Consider the following 17622-nt stretch of genomic DNA (forward strand, 5'->3'; position numbering starts at 1 on the left):
TAGTGTTAATTGAGGGATGTTAAAAGTGCCACAGAAACATAGAAAAAGATGGAAAGATAAGGAAATTGAATCTGCTTTGTGAAGGCATCTCCTTCCATCATTGTTCATTTTATCAGTCAACGCTAGATACTAGCAGAGCTCTATGCCCTGTGCTAAGGCCCAGCAATATAATCCCAGGAGAGAGATAGCTAATAAACAATCACAATTCAGTTCAGTAGATGCAGTGGCTAAAGTGTGCCCAGGGAGCCATGGAATGGGCAGGAAGGACACCTCAGCCCAGGAGCAAGCCGGCAGGGAATGCTTCCAGAGGAAACTGAGCCTCAGGGAAGAGAAGGGTTGCAAAAGATGGCATTGCCATTCAGAGAACCTCAAGTATACAGTGTGGCAAGAGCATGGATTTTAAGGAGGAGCTCTGGGGGAAAGGAGGCTGGAGAAATACGTAGGAGACAGGTCTTCAATGGCTGGCAGTGTTTCCTGCGGCATTTAGAAGGAAATAAGAAGCATTGACAAATGGAATGGGCTTCCCTGGTAGCTCAGCTGGTAAAGAATCTGCCTGCAATGCAAGAGACCCCGGTTCAATTCCTGGGTCAGGAAGGTTCCCTGGAGAAGGGATAGGCTATCCACTCCAGTATTCTTGGGCATCCCTGGTGGCTCAGATGGCAAAGAATCTGCCTGCAGTGTGGGAGACCTGGGTTCAATCCCTGGGTTGGGAAGATCTCCTGGAGAAGGGCTTGGCAACCCATTCTAGTGTTCTTGCCTGGAGAATCCCCATGGACACAGGAGCCTGGCAGGCTACAGTCCATGGCCTTGCAGATAGTCGGACATGACTGAGTGACTAAGTACACATGTGTAAAATGAGGAAATGGCAATACATTTCTGTTTTAGAAAGTTCTCTTCAGCAGTAGGGCAAAGGACAGAGTGGAGAGAAGGGATACTGAAAGCAGAGAAGCCACTCTGAAAGCTCAGGTGATTCAGGAATCCAGGACATCAGTAAATGGTGAAGACCTAAGTGGGGGGCAGTGCAGGGCCCAGAGTGAAGCGGGTAAGGAGAGGGACTGGGGAAGCATTGGGAAGATAAAGCAGAAACCTCGGTGCCCTGCTGTGCAGGGAGGGTAACGGAGAGTGTTGTTTCTACGATGGCATCCAGTTTTCTGATGTTGGACTAACCATACTTATTAGAGGCCATTCCCTCTAAAATGGTCTGCCTCCCCTAAGGAGAGCTCAAAACAGCCCAGTGGGAATGCCAGGAAAAGTGGCAGAATTTCATTTACACTTTTCTCAGTTTTTAAATTTCTGTGTATATATATGTGTGTGTATACAGAGTTGACAGTAAACTAGTACAATGGTATATATATACAATCTTTAAAAAATATTTGTTTGGCTGTGTTAGGTCTTAGTTGTAGCATGTGGGATCCAGTTCCCTGACCAGGATTCGAACCTGGGCCACCTGCATGGGGAACGCAGAGTCTTAGCCACTGGACCACCGGGGAAGTGCCTATAGTTTATAAATAAATGAGTCTTCATATATTATAGGGTATGCATAGTATTTTCTTATCAGAGATGTACGATCAAAAAACTTGAAGCCTGAGTGCAGGATTATAGTAGAGAAAAAAATTGGCAGGTAGGGGAAATTTAAAGTGCGTCCAGAACATCTAGGCAGAAATTCCTACAGGACTGTCCTATGGAACTTTCTGTGATCATAGAAAAGTTCTAAATATGTGTTGTTCAGTATGGTGGCCAGTATCTACTTATGGCCATTAAGCACTTGAAATGTGGTTCATGCCACTAAGGAGCTGAACTTTTTAATTTTGATAAATTTAAATTTATTTAAATAGCCACATGTAGCTAATGGCTACCATATTGGAAAGGACAAATCTAAAACTTAGAGGAGAGACCTGGAATCTCATTCATTAAATGCTTCCACTGGCTAAGCATTTTATACACATTTTAAAACACTGTAATCACCCCAACTCCCTTATGGAGTAGACAGTATTATAAAAGAAAAGAGTTGAGTTTTTCTTTACTCTGTCCTCTTAATAGTGAAGGTTTATATTGCAAGGAAGAGCACATTTGCTCTGAAATATGTGTAGTTATAGATATTCTTCAGTGTTAGTCACTCAGTCGAGTCTGACTCTTTGTGACCCCATAGACTGTAGCCCGTCAGGCTCTTCTGTCCATGGGATTCTCTGGAGTGGGTTGCCATGCCCTCCTCCAGGGGATCTTCCCAACCCAGGGATCAAATCCTGGTCTTCTCCATTGCAGGCAGATTCTTTACCATTTGAGCCATCAGGGAAGCCCATACTCCTTACTGGAAGATATGTATGCATCTTCCAAGCACTAATTTTCTTTTCTTTTTCTTTCAGGTGGCTGGCTCTGTTGGAGATTCAAATATGTATTATTTTAATATTTTATTATTATGACTGTAGTCTTCTGGACCCATTGCCCAAACAGGTAAATCTTCAGAATTTTGAATAGCATGACTTTCAAATCTGAGATAAAGTCTTCATTTTAATTACTGGACATGAGCTAACTGATCTCCTCACTTAGGCTCATCTTAACACTTCGTCTCTGCAGACTGAGAAACATTCCCTTAATTCTAAGTCAGTTCTGTGTTCCCCATTATCACAAGACTGGGATCTAATGATAGTGTTTTCACCACTTAGTGTTAGGAGATCCCCAATGAATTATCCATTTTAACCCTTTTATCTGGGTATAATAAACATGGCCTTGATGTCAGGCTTGTTTCCCTAGAAAGGCATGTCTATGTGTCCAAAAGTGACCCATGAGCCACGAGTCATAGCCCTTAGTCCACTTGGTAGCAATGACATAGAAGGAAATTAACCCAACAATAGAAACAGTGAACCGCCATGTGAAGACCATGACCTTTCCCCACCTCTGACCTTTGGCTCTCTCAACCATTTAACTTTGTGTTTCTGTGGTTCTCTTCTCTTGGACCAATGGCCCTCAAACTGGTGTGAGCATCAGAATTAGCTGAGATGGAGGGGGCTTGTTAGAACACAGAATCCTTGGTCCTAGCCCTAGAGCTCCTGATGAGTAGATCTGGCAAAGGGCTTGAGAATTTGTATTTCTGATAAGTTCTGGGTGCTGCTGCCGCCACACTTTGAGGACCACTGTCCGAGAAAACAGGGGGAAGTCCAATTTAATTCCAGGTGTTTGGATGTCCCTTTGAAAACTCTGGATAAAAGGTGCTATTTAATTTAAACTGAGGCTGAAGCTCAGAAATTAACAATTGCAATCTCAGGGCTATTCACATAGCATTTTGTGCTATGATTTACTCTTGACATACTAAGGGCTAATATATGGAGAGATAAATAAAACTCCTGGGTGACATTTCAACAGAAATTCTGTAAGTGCATAAATGACACTGAAAATATTATATTGCTCACAAATATGCACATTTCAGCACTTTGCCTTGATTTCTTTTGCACTTCTATTTTGAGTACAAGCAACAGTGATAAAGAGCTCTCAAAATCCAATGATGAAAGGGAAATCAAAACACCCTTCACAAAGGTTTTCAGCTGAGTAGTTTTGTTGGCAAAATGAAGATCCAGGCCAGGATTTACAGGCACCAAATACTAGTTTCTGATCTTCCAAGTTAAATGTTGCGATATTGCCCAGGACTGACTCAGCATCTATTTTCCCACCAGTCAGAAGACACAGGAATGCCTTTTCACATCAGAAGGGTGTCAAGCCATGTGACAGATAAAACTGGAGATCAGTCATTTTGACCAGATCCTTAGGCAGGGTGTTTTCCAGCACTTTCTTCCCCGCTAAGAATTCTAGTATTTTTATACCTTTTTTTGGCTTGTTTTAAAATACATCCTATTTCTATTTTGACCCTACTAAGAACATTTTTCAAAGAGATGTGACCTCAGTTTGTAAAAAGTATAAGTCTGAGAGAATCCTTGTCTCAAAGGGCATTTCATTTCACAGTTCTTGTTTTAGAAAGATCAATTAATATTATTTAATAGTTGAACTTATTTTACTAAGTTGTGAAAGGAGGTGATCAAAAACTAGAGGCAGTGACCTTCCAATTACCAGGCTCAGATGAGCTGCAGCGGGGAAGGGGGAGTCACCGGGGCATGCTCCAGACCCTTAGTCATCAAGTGCAGGAAGATCATGGGGCTTGGAAACCAGCTCCCCCAAAGGAATTTTCTTGCCACGGTACCCCAAATCAAATGCTACCATCTCCAATTTTACTTTTGTAAGAGTTTTATTTTACCTCACTCTAAAGAAAATAATTTAATCTTAATTCTTTCCCAATAAGAACCAAACCATAAGGAAACTGCAAAGCTTTCCAGGATCTGTGATTGGTCAGTTGCGTCCAAACGCTGGCAATGGGAACTATTTCATTTTAAGCACTCACAAGAAGACCCACTTCGGTTCTTTCCCAAAAGCAAGCACATTTTTTGCTAACGCAGTGAGGTTTTTATCTGGCTGCCTGGTTTTCTTCTGCTGTGTTTTTGGGAGTAGGGGAATGGATTCTTAGAAAATCTCACAAGATCTATGGATCCCCCTACTAGAAAAGTACACACATCTTCATACACACAAAATGATGGGACAGATGCAATTTCAGAGAGTCCGTGCAAGTTCTGCAACTCAGTCTATCAACTGACCTAAGAATCCGCTTGCTGAGAAACTGCCCCATTGCTTTCAGACTCATGACAAAAAAAATCATCATCCAAGTTGGATCACCCTCCTCCTTCCTTGACCCTCCTCTTCCTCCAACACTCAAAGTTGACAGAACAGGTTGGTTGTCTCATCCAAGCTCCTAAGCTTCAGCAATCTCTTTGCTTTATTTGCAATGAACTGACCTCCCATCACCCCCACATCTGTTCACCCCTTGTTCATAACTAAGATGTAACAGAACCTATGAGAACATTTGGTACCCACAGAATATCCTTTTGGACAGTTTTGATCTTAGGTTCACTATAATAGTGGTTTGCACCATTAACACCATGTTGTCTTAAGAACATCAGTAACATGTGTCATAGAAGTCTCACTCAGCAATTTTAAATGAGGTGTCAGATATTGGGGGCCAGAAATGTATTGAAAGAGCTTTATTTGTGGTATCCTCTTCACCCAGCTAAAGTGAAGGGTGAGTCCTAGGCTCATAGCCTTGGGATATGTGAAGCTGTGAAGAAGCTGCTATTAGAATAAGGGATTGGTACTGATGAACCTATTTGCAGGGCAGCAAAGGAGATGCAGACATAGAGATCAGACTTGCGGACACAGCGGGGGAAAAGAGAGAGTGGGACAAATTGAGAGAGTAGCATGGAAACATGTACATTACCATATGTAAAATAGACAGCCAATGGAAATTTGCTGTATGACCCAGGGAGCTCAGACTGGTGCTCTGTGACAGCCTAGAGGGGAGGGATGGGGTTGGAGGTGTGAAAGAGGCTCAAGAGGGAGAGGACATATGTATACCTCTGGCCAATTCATGTTGATGTATGGCAGAAACCAACACGATATGGCAAAGCAATTATCCTCCAATTAAAAATAAATAAATTTCCAAAAAAGAGTAAGGGATTGCCTCCTTTTCTGTCCCTTGAATAGTAGTATTAATCGCTCAGTTGTGCCCGGCTTTGCGACCCCATGGACCGTGGCCTGCCAGGCTCCTCTGTCCATGGGATTCTCCAGGTAAGAATACTGGTGTGGATTTCCATCGCCACTCTAGAGGATCTTCCCAACCCAGGGATCGAACCTGGGTCTCCCACATTGCAGGAAGATTCTTTACTGTCTGAGCTACAGGAAAGATCCATCCCTTGAATAGAAGGCTAAAATTGATGCTCACCATGGAGAACTCATCAAGGAAAACCGTCCAGCCTTCCAAACCTAAACTCTGCCTTTCGGGAACAATCACACTGACTAAACCTTAGGTCCACACTGGTGGCTTACGTCCCTTAACTTCTATCCTCTTTCTGCATTTCTGCTTTTAGAGTTCTCTCCACTTGGTGGGTGTCCAGCAGCCAGAAGGACGATGCCGGATTCAGTTTAAACAAAGAAAATGATGTCTGCTGGAGGGCCAGGGCCATCTGGAGGAATGACTGCCCCCCCATCCAGTAGCCTGGTGGCACCTAGACCTGAATTTGACAAGAACACGTCACTTAATTTTATTTTAGTATTTAGTTCAAGACAATGTCCGGGTGGCATGTGTATTTGGTATTTTAAGTGTAGACGAAGAATCAGACATCACTCTCACTGATATCGAGGCCCCAATACAGGGTAAAATGTTTCAGTGATCCAAAAAGAGGTATTCTTCAGAAGTTGGCATTGGTTTCATACATTACTGCAGCAGTCCCCAACCTCTTTCACACCAGACACCTGTTTCATGGAAGACAATTTTTCCACGGATCAGTGGGGGAGGCGGAGTTTTCAGTTTCTCCCACCACTCACCTCCTGCTGTGTGGACTGGTTCCTAACAGGCCAGGGCCCAATACTGATTCATGATTGGGGAACCCTGCATTATTATATCAAAACTTTAAATAGAAATAATGTCATTTGAATGAAATTTTTCATACATTAAATTCACTGTGAAGACAACATACTTTAACTTCTATTTTGAAAAAGGCTAATAGTCTCAGACTTGAAAGAGTATTAAATAATGATTTCTGGAAAGTTGCTATTTTTCTTAATATGATTCTTAACTAGCAATTGGAATTCTTTAACCACTATTAATTTAGTTATTTATGAAACATGCCTAATGCTAAATATATGAAGAAAACGATCACTTTCTAAGACCTGTGAAGTCAGGGATCATGTCTGACACTCATTTCTATCCTCTACTCTGCCTAGGACAGCACTTCTCTATAGGGTATATTCAATACATGTATGTTGACTGATTTATTCATTTATATTTTAATTAAGATGAAAGCACCCTTTTGATTCAAGGTGTTTATAATTGTAGTTGAAGAGATAATATTTTTCCTAATTCATAGAAGCTCTAAGTGACGTGTCAAGTCAAATAACATTTCAATCTACTACTTAAGACTTTTGCCTGAAATATTTACTATGAAACCCAAAAAAGAAATCCTATCCTGTTCAGGGGAAATATATGACCCCAATCACAGTGTGATTTGTCCTCTAAGAGTCAATAAAATGCCGTCTGCCTCCTTGGTTTCACAATAAATAAGCTTTGCAATGCATGTGGCCTCTGGATTACTTGCTCCCCTGTGCTAGAATTATCCCGTGGGGTTGAAAACGATTGCTTACTCATCTGTCTCCCACCAATGGGCAGATGACTTGCTAGGAGAAAATTAAGTACTTTGGAATGCATTAACTCTTCAGGACTAATACAGTGATTTTGAAGCTTAGCTAGCAGCTTGCTGCTTAGCTTAGCAGGCTGGGCGTCTGAGGACTGAAGCGAATGAAGAAGGCAGTTGAAAATCCACAGGAGGGCTGAGAACTGCGGACCACTACCTGGCAGTTCTTCTAAATATGGCAGGTGTGCTTCCAGGGAAGGCATGTCCTCTTCTAGACAGCTGGGGCCCACAGCCAAACATGGTATTTGCAAATAATAGACACTTGAGCTAAATCTGCAGACATTTGGGGCTAGTGTTTATCTCCTTATTATTGCTTGGTAAGGTTGAAGTTAGCTGGCAAGTTTATGCACTTAAAAAAAAAAAAACTGTACAGATGTGGGAGATCTATAACCTTTGAAATCAAGAACAGTAAGAGGAATATACCAGTAAGAGGTCCCTATTTCTTTTCTTTTTTTTGTAAATTATTTTAATTGGAGGTTAATTAATTTACAATATTGTAGTGGCTTTTGCCATACATTGACATGAATCAGCCATGGGTATACATGTGTTCCATCCTGAACTCCACTCCCACCTCCCTCCTCATCCCATCCCTTAGGGTCATCCCAGTGCACCAGCCCTGAGCACCCAGTCTCATGCGTCGAACCTGGACTGGCAATCAGTTTCGCATATGATAATATACATGTTTCAATGCTATTCTCTCCAATCATCCCACCCTTGCCTTCTCCCACAGAGTCCAAAAGTCTGTTCTTTTTCTCTGTGTCTCTTTTGCTGTCTCGCATATAGGTTCATCGTTACCATCTTTCTAAATTCCATATATATGCATTGTTATACTGTATTGGTGTTTTTCTTTCTGACTTACTTCACTCTGTATATTAGGCTGAAGTTTCACCCACCTCATTAGAACTGATTCAAATGCATTCTTTTTAATAGCTGAGTAATATTCCATTGTGTATGTGTACCACAGCTTTCTTATCGATTCACCTGCCGATGGACATACAGGTTGCTTCCATGTCCAAGCTATTGTAAACAGTGCTATGATGAACACTGGGGTACACGTGTCTCTAATTCTGATTTCCTTGGTGTATATGCCCAGCGGTAGGATTGCTGGGTCATATGGGCATTCTGTTTCCAGTTTTTTAAGGAATCTCCACACTGTTCTCCATAGTGGCTGTACTAGTTTGCATTCCCACCAACAGTGTAAGAAGGTTCCCTTTTCTCCCCACCCTCTCCAGCATTTATTTTTTGTAGACTTTTTGATATTAGCCATTCTGACTGGCATGAGATGGTACCTCATTGTGGTTTTGATTTGCATTTCTCTGATAATGAGTGATGTTGAGCATCATTTCATGTGTTTGTTAGCCATCTGTATGTCTTCTTTCGAGAAATGTCTGTTTAGTTCCTTGGTCCATTTTTTGATTGGGTCGTTTATTTTTCTGCATGAGCTGCTTGTATATTTTTGAGATTAACTCTTTGTCATTTGCTTTGTTTGCTATTATTTTCTCCCATCATGAGGGCTGTCTTTTCACCTTGCTTATAGTTTCCTTCGTCATGCAAAAGCTTTTAAGTTTAATTAGGTCCCATTTGTTTATTTTTGTTTTTGTTTCCATTACTCTGGGAGGTGTGTCATAGAGGATCCTATTTCTTTTTATTTCCCTAGCCTGAGATTTTATATAGGGTTTCCCACATGGCTCAATAGTAAAGAATCTGTCTGCCAATGCAGGAGATGCAGGAGACATGGGTTCAATACCTGGGTCGAGAAGATCCCCTGGAGGAGAAAATGGTAAGCTACTCCACTATTCTTGCCTGGAAAATTCCATGGACAGAGGAGCCTGGTGGGCTACAGACCAAGCGGTCACAAAGAGTCAGATGTGACTGAGCCCAGCACACACAACACATATTAATCGAAGGTATATTCATATATATATACATACACATAAAGTATATATTCATATGTGTTAACTTGAGTTTTCCACAAAGTGGAGCCTAAGACAGATTTGTATGCAGTGCAGAGAGTTCATTTGAGACGTGTTCCCAGGCAGCAAAAATAAGGGATCAGAAAGAATATGCCACAATCGAGTTATGTTATTAAGGTAGGTGTCCCTGCCCCTATTTCAAAGGACAAGCCATGAGAGATGAGGGGACCATGTTCAAGGGCATGTGAGGAGTGGCTGGAGCATGGGATTCTGAATGTAGTTTTGATCACGTTTTAATAGAAATGTGAGATCATCTATATGCAGAACATCCTTGTGGAGGTAGCCATTCAGGCTCATGTGATAATTAATATTAACCCTCCTTTTTCATGTCCCTGCAAAGGGCTTATAACTTCGTTTTTACTTAGCAGCCTGAAACAGAGAAGAGTTCATGCATTTACTGACGGAATGGTAGAACTAAATGGTAGTGCCACTGGAAACTTGTAATTAAAGCAGGAAATGGGAAAGGAGGGGCCATTAAAACTGAAATTAGGAAGTCACCTGGTGAAACTTCAGTGTGACCCTTTAGATAGAGTATGTCCTCATGAAAAGGCATGTCTTTTCAAGATTTCAACGTGGACAAAAAAGGAAGGGTCTAAGTCTGTTCAGGCTATATCACAGAATACCATAGAATGGGTGGCTGATAAACCACAGAAGCATGTCTCTCACAGTTCTGAAGGTGGGTAAGTTCAAGATCAGGCTGCCAGCATGGTTGAGTTCTACTGAGACCCTCTTCCTGGTAAGGTCAGTGATTTCTCAATATCCTCACACGGTAGAAGGAGTAAGGGATCTCTTTGAGGTCTCTTGTAAGAATAGCCATTCCCTTCATGAGGGCCCCACCCTATTCTCATGACCTAATTAACCCCAAAAGGCCCCAGGTCCTAATATCATCAGCTTTGGGAGGATGGAACGTGTGAACTTGGGGAAGGCACAAATATTTAGACCATAGCAGGAAGTAATCCTCCATAGTTGCTCAACTTTCTAAATAGAATTGAAAGTATTTTGTTCCAATGGAAGACCCTGGACAACATTTGGAAATGCAGGTGATTCCTCCTCTTTGGGGCCCCAAATCTCTTAATAGAGCAGCCAGGAGCCTGGGATTATCTCTGTGAGCATCCACATGGGAGTAGACCATGATACTTGGCTTTCATCAGCATAGCATTTTTTTTAAAAGTTTTTAGAATAAATGTCTCCATACTTCTTCATTAATGTTGGGTTTGGGTAATTAAAATGAACTTATCAAAGTTTTATTGTTAGTTTTAAAATCTTATTTTTTGTTATTTTAATGAATGGCTATGGGTGGTTACCAACAAGGGTACAACCCATATTAAACTATTTTCTTGATGAACTGCCTATTATGACATTCTAGAAGCCAATTATATGAGCTTCTGTTACTTGAATAATTACTGTAAGGCACTTTGCTAAGCCCATTGCACTCACCCACTTTTATTCTCACAATAATCCAATGTATCAGGTGGGTTTCTATGATTATCATCACTGCTTTACAAATAAGAGAAATAGAGTTTGGAGAGACTGAGTGACATACTTGAGGTCACACATCAAGGAAGTGGCAGAGGCAGGATTTGAACCCAGGGAGTCTGGCTCCGGGGCACATCCTCTTAACACTAAATAGTGTGGCATCCTTCTCTCTCACTCTTTTGGAAAAAACATTTTAATCTTTTTTTTTTTTGCCTCACAGTGAGGCATGTGGGTTCTTAGTTTCCCAACCAGGGATCAAACCCATGCCTCCTGCATTGGAAGCTCAGGGTCTTAACCGCTGGACTACCAGGGAGGCCCCACTGCATCCTTCCTAAAGAGAAAAGTGTTCCTCATGAGAGACAACACCATTAACCTTGTCACCGTAATCCACATTCTGGGTTCTCTAACTGGATAATTTGTCACATAGCCTGCATTACAAATGGAAAAGGAAAAGAACTCCCATTGCTTACCAGTGCCTTTCCTCGTCAGCTTCTGTCTCCAGGAGCCTCCAGGCACCACCCTTCCTTGTGGGTATTATACAGTGGACCAGCCTCAGATGAAGTGTAGCATCTAAGAGAGATGGCCATTCACTGTTTGAAGAAAAATATCTGATAAAAATACATCTTTTTAGTGAGGTCATATAAATACAAATTTGGGGACAAATGTTATAAATTCTAATGATGTATTTTAGCAAGAACTGTCTATTAATAGCAATTGACTTTTTTTTTTTTTTTAATAGTGTTCTACCTTGTTTCTTCACAAAAATCGCCCTGGTCATTAGAGCCCCGCTAGGCTATAGGGTAAGGGAGATATATGGATTTTTCTCCTTCTGGCAGAGACAGCAACTAGATGAAATCTGAACAGTCTTAATTTAAGCTTTGTCTTCAGGTGACTTAGAAATTGGGGAAGAGTTATTTTGAAAGCACTTAAAGGAAGGGAAGTGATGCTTACTTCACAAGGCCTATAAACTCTCGTTTGATTTTTATTGTTATTACTGGAAAGAAACATGTTAGAATCATAATACAGAAGTGGAGAGATCAGTCTAACATCCTGGCTTTGCTGCTTAAGAAGCTGAAATCCAAGCTGGAGAAATGTCATGTGCCCTTGTAGGATGTCCAGTGACTGGTGAAGACAACCCTCTGGGTGAGTGGGGGAGATGATTTAAATGAATGATTCTTTGAAGACCAAAAATAAAAAATGGAACAAATGAGTAAATATCTAACTTCTTTTGGCAGCAAAACTTTTCTTTCTAAAACATATTAGTTTCTAGATCTCCCAGGGAAAAAAAGCACAGAGATCCAACTCAACATTTAGCTGACTAATGCCTTGTTAGTCATGAGGTCACAAAGTTCCTATTCATTAACATATGAGACTAACCATAGCAGAAATAACTGTTAAACTAAGACATATTGTTTTCTTCCTACTTTTAAAAGTAAAGAAAACAGCAATTAAAAACAGTGGAAAAATCCAGTTAATATCCTAACTGAAAGTCGTTCAGTGGTCATGGCCAACTCTTTTGGTGACCCCCATGGAGACTGTAGCCCACCTGGCTCCTCTGTCCATGGAATTCTCCAGGCAAGAATACTGGAGTGGGTAGCCATTCCCTTCTCCAGGGTATCTTCCTAATCCTGGGATCAAACCCGGGTCTCCTGCATTGCAGGCAGATTCTTTACCACCTGAGCCACCAGGGAAGCCCAAAGCTCCCTGAAATAGGAGATAGGAGGCAACTGTCATATAAAAGAAGAAGAATGGTTGTACTGTGAGAAGATGCAAGTTCAAGTTCTAGCTTTGTCCTTCAGCTTCATATAATAATCAGCAAATCAGTTCAGACCTCTAAGCTTCAGTTTACTCACAAGTTAAAGGTACACCGCACACTTAATTCAGAAGACTATGTATGGGACAACTGGGTGTGTGTGCGTGCGCACGCACGTGTGCTTAGTCACTCAATCATGAACAACCTTTGCGATCCCATGGGACAACCAGATATTCACATGCAAAAGAATAAAGTTGGAACCCTATCTCATACTATATAAAAGAATAAGCTCAAAATAAATCAAAGATATATGTAACAAGATAAACTGGACATCACCAAGATGAAAAACATCTTTGCTTCAAAGGAAGGGATTCAGAGTAGAATTAGGGATGGTGTCTGGTGCCTAGAAAAAGGGGTGAGTGCTGCTTCTCTCCAATGTTTCAAGCCTGCCTCGGGCATCATTGCTGTCCACAGAATTCCCATAGCCTTCTGTGGCTTCTGTGCCTTGCTCAGCATAGCTAGGGACTTTGCAATCTGTCTTCTCTTCTGCCTGGACTCCCTAGGTCTCAGATCTCCAGCAGACTCAGGTTGACCATCTCACCAGACTTCACCAAACTCCACCCCACTCCATTAGCCTGGGATTGGCCATCTCACTCCTCGCCAGCCTAGTGGAAGCTCTTTCTATTTAGGAAGAACCTCTCTTCTCCCTGCTTCTCCAAGCCTCACTGTACTGTCTCCAAAACTCAGTTCTACTTGTTATTAAAGAGTTGGCCTTGATTGCTCATAAAACTCACAACTGAGCTAAAGTTTAAGGATAGAAATGGCTTAAATTTAAAAATTTTCCAGGAAGTGATGAAAAATAGTTATGTTCCATTATTCTGGTACAGCAAAGACAAGAACAAACAGAATAGTTATATTGCTATATTAGAGCATTCTAAAGGTTTATAAATATCTTGATGTAATGATACCATGAGTTGAAGATAATAGTGGTGAGTTAATGCTAATAATAATAAGCATACATTGATTGAATCCTTACTTTTGGTGTGGTTCAGGTACTTTTCCTCCCCTACCTTCTTTCAAGGAGAACAATTAGGAACAACATCCAGTAAGGAAATATTGATTTTGGCCCTCAGTTCCAAGAAATGTGATAAACTAATTCATAAAATAAGCATCCCCAAATTGTTTACAATACTTTCTTGAGGATGTTGGCTAAGATACCAGAGAGGCTTGTTTTATATTTGCTTACACTGGTGAAAATCAGCAAAAGCATTTTATTTTTCAAGTCACTTACCCAGCAAAAGAAATAGAGTATTTACTTAAGGAAAAGAGCTTTCAAGGCAATGTTTTTCTCTGCAATACTTGACAGATTATCCACTCCCCCTTGGAGAGGGCCCAGGGTGAAGAAGAGAAGGCCTTCCTAGACTGACCAGTGGGGCTTAGAAGAAAAAGCTCTAACCTGAGTCCAAGCTGCACAGTCGTAGCTTCTAAGTCCTTTGTTCTCCTCTGAAACATGAGAAGGCTGGCCTAGACTAGAGAAGCCACAAGACCCTCCACACTTTCAGATGCCTCACTTCCTCTGATTGCTATGCATACACGTTGTGCAGTATATATATACGATGAAATATCACTCAGCCATAAAGAAGGAAATTGGGTCATTTGTAAAGTCTTGGATGGACTTAGAGTCCATCATACAGAATAAAGGAAGTCAGAAAGAGAAAAACAAGTATTAACACCTATATATCAGTTCAGTTCAGTTCAATTGCTCAGTCGTGTCCGACTCTTTGTGACCCCGTGGACTGCAGCACACCAGGCCTCCCTGTCCATCACTAACTCCCAGAGTTTTCTCAAACTCATGTCCATTGAGTCAGTGATGCCATCCAACCATCTCATCCTCTGTCGTCCCCTTCTCCTGCCTTCAATCTTTCCCAGCATCAGGGTCTTTTCCAATAAGTCAATTCTTCGCATCAAGTGGCCAAAGTATTGGAGTTTCAACTTCAGCATCAGTCCTTCCAATGAATATTCAGGACTGATTTCTTTAAGGATTGACTGGTTTGAACGAATATATATGGAATCAAGAAAAATGGTGCAGATAAATCTATTTGCAGGGCAAGAACAGAGATGCAGACATAGGGAACAGATACATGGCCATGGGTGGGGGATGGGATGAACTGGGAGGTTAGGATTAACGTGTGTGCACTGCCATGTATAAAACAGACAGCAAGTGGGAACTTACTGCCTAGTGCAAGGAGCTCAGCTCAGTGCTCTGTGGTGACCTAGAGGAATGGGATGAGGGGAGGGTGGCAGGTCTAAGGGGGAGGGGATATTTGTATACCTACAGCTGATTCACTTCTTGGTAGAGCAGAAACTAACACAACATTGTAAAGCAAATCTACCCCAATAAAAAAAATAATAAATATCACATTCAGTTCAGTTCAGTTGCTCAGTCGTGTCCGACTCTCTGTGACCCCATGAATCGCAGCATGCCAGGCCCCCCTGTCCATCACCATCTCCCGGAGTTCACTCAGACTCACGTCCATCGAGTCAGTGATGCCATCCAGCCGTCTCATCCTCTGTCGTCCCCTTCTCCTCCTGCCCCCAATCTCTCCCAGCATCAGAGTCTTTTCCAATGAGTCAACTCTTCGCATGAGGTGGCCAAAGTACTGGAATTTCAGCTTTAGCATCATTCCCTCCAAGGAAATCCCAGGGCTGATCTCCTTCAGAATGGACTGTTGGATCTCCTTGCAGTCCAAGGGACTCATTCAGAAAATGAAGATCATGGCATCTGGTCCCATCACTTCATGGCAAATAGATGGGGAAACAGTGGAAACAGTGTCAGACTTTATTTTGGGGGGCTCCAAAATCACTGCAGATGGTGACTGCAGCCATGAAATTGAAAGACGCTTACTCCTTGGAAGAAAAGTTATGACCAACTTAGATAGCATATTAAAAAGCAGAGACATTATTTTGCTGACTAAGGTCCGTCTAGTGAAGGCTATGGTTTTTCCAGTAGTCATGTATGGATGTGAGAGTTGGACTATGAAGAAAGCTGAGTGCCGAAGAATTGATGCTTTTGAACTGTGGTGTTGGAGAAGACTCTTGAGGGTCCCTTGGACTGCAAGGAGATCCAACCACTCCATTCTGAAGGATATCAGCCCATTAGTAGGTGTCTATTAAAGGCAGAATTTGTGGGGTAAATAAGTCCCAGCCACAGGCCTTTCTGCATGAAGGAGATGAAGGGGATGAAGGGGTAAGCAGCTTGAAGAGGTGGAAAGAACACTGACTGTAAGCTCAAACATCTCCATCTCGGTTCTGGCTCCTGCGTTTACAAGCTCTCTTAGGACTTGACCTCTCTTGGCCACAGTTTCCCAGCCTATAAAACAAGAAAATGATACTAGCTGTCTCATCCTGGTGTTTAAGACAGATCACTTTGTGAACTCTGTTGTTTATCAAGTATCATTCAGTTTTGAAATACAACCATGATAAAAGACAGGTCTGGATCAACTTCCCCACCCCTAAGCTTCAATTTTCACTCCAACTCTCAGCACTGCTAGGCCTAGGACATGTCTAGCTGTCCTTTGGGGGAAACTCAATTATATTTTTCTCCAGTAGCTATAAGCACTGCCCTCTGCTTGTCATGTCACGCAAGTCCTGACCCTTCCTTGCATGTTTAGACAAACAAGGCTCACATGGAGCTCCGCATACTTCATATTCTCCTCCACCAGCTTGCTGTGAACAGCTTCTGTTCTTTTCTAAATAAAATTTCAAGGTTTCTATCTCCCTGTTTTCTCTTGTGGAAGAGGCCACAGTGAACTCTGGAGCTGGTTTTTTCCAAGAAAATGCTCTTCATGAGGAGGTAAACATCAAAACCCAACATACAAGACAATAAAGCTTGTCTAGTGAAGCATTGATGCTTTTGAACTGTGGTGTTGGAGAAGACTCTTGAGAATCCCTTGGACTGCAAGGAGATCCAACCAGTCCATCCTAAAAGAAATCAGTCCTGAATATTAATTGGAAGGATTGATGCTGAAGCTGAACCTTCAATACTTTGGCCACCTGATTCGAAGAACCACCTCATTGGAAAAGACCCTGATGCTAGGAAAGATTGAAGGCAGGAGGAGAAGGGGATGGCAGAGAATGAGACGGTTGGATGGCATCACCAACTCAATGGACGTGAGTTTGAGTAAGCTCCAGGAGTTGGTGATGAACAGGGAAGCCTGGAGTGCTGCAGTCCATAGGGTCACAAAGAGTCAGACATGACGTATGACTGAACTGAACTGAGTGCCCAAGATGAATTTCCAATATTTTTTACCCATGTAGCATTAATTCATCCTCTGGTCAAAAGGCAAAATAAGTCCAAAATAAAATGAAAACTAAGGCATTCTCCTCCATAGGTCAGGATCTGAAACAATAATGGATGAAACTTGTAGAAACCACAATCCAGTTTGAAAGACTCTACATATTGAGATTTTTGCTGAACTTTTTCTATATCATAATACAGCACTCAAGGAAACAGCATCATGGAAAGCCAGAAAATATTTTTGAGGACACTCATTCATTCATCATCAAAAGTGAACAAAGAGTGCCAGGCAATGGGCAAAAAAAAAAAAAAAAAAAAGAGAGAGAGAGAGAGAGGGAAAAATCACAGCCTGACCTCAAGAATGTCCTCATTAGAAGAAAAGTTAGAGCTTCTCCCTCCCAAAAGCTCATCTAAGATCATGTATCTATTACAACCCTGTGATAAATACTAACATTGTCTTCGTTTTTCAAAAATTGTATTCATTTATTTTTGACTGTGTTGGGTCTTCCTTGCTGCCAGGGCTTTTCTCTGGTCACACTGTATGTGCTTCTCATTGCAGTGGTTTCTCTTGTTGCAGACAACAGGCTCTAGAGCTTGGGCTCACTAGTTGCGGTACATGGGCTTAGTTGCCCCGCGGCATGTGGGATCTTCCCAGACCTGTGTCCCCACATTGGCAGTTGGATTCTTATCCACTGAACCCCCAGAGAAGTCCTATCTTGATTTTTCAAAACAGGAAACTGAGGCACAGAAGGGTTGAGTCATTTTCTAAGTCACACAGGGAGGAGGTGTGCAGCCAGGATTCAGCCCAGGCATTTTGGCTCCAAAATCTGTGCTATT

The 17622-nt window shown here is 41.8% G+C and overlaps 1 protein-coding gene across 2 annotated transcripts in view; it reads left to right on the forward strand.

Annotated features, from left to right (window-relative positions):
• LOC102183469 (24-hydroxycholesterol 7-alpha-hydroxylase) overlaps nt 1-7169 on the forward strand; it is an 85426-nt gene extending 78257 nt beyond the window's left edge. For both annotated transcript variants that reach the window (XM_005696368.3, XM_013973925.2), the window contains 2 exons: nt 2364-2451; nt 5964-7169. In XM_005696368.3, the coding sequence (XP_005696425.2) occupies nt 2364-2451; nt 5964-6035 (160 nt within the window). In that variant the 3' untranslated portion in view covers nt 6036-7169. The remainder of the gene's footprint in view (nt 1-2363; nt 2452-5963) is intronic.

Source organism: Capra hircus, chromosome 23 (genome assembly GCF_001704415.2).
Source record: "Capra hircus breed San Clemente chromosome 23, ASM170441v1, whole genome shotgun sequence".
NCBI classification, from domain to species: domain Eukaryota; kingdom Metazoa; phylum Chordata; class Mammalia; order Artiodactyla; family Bovidae; genus Capra; species Capra hircus.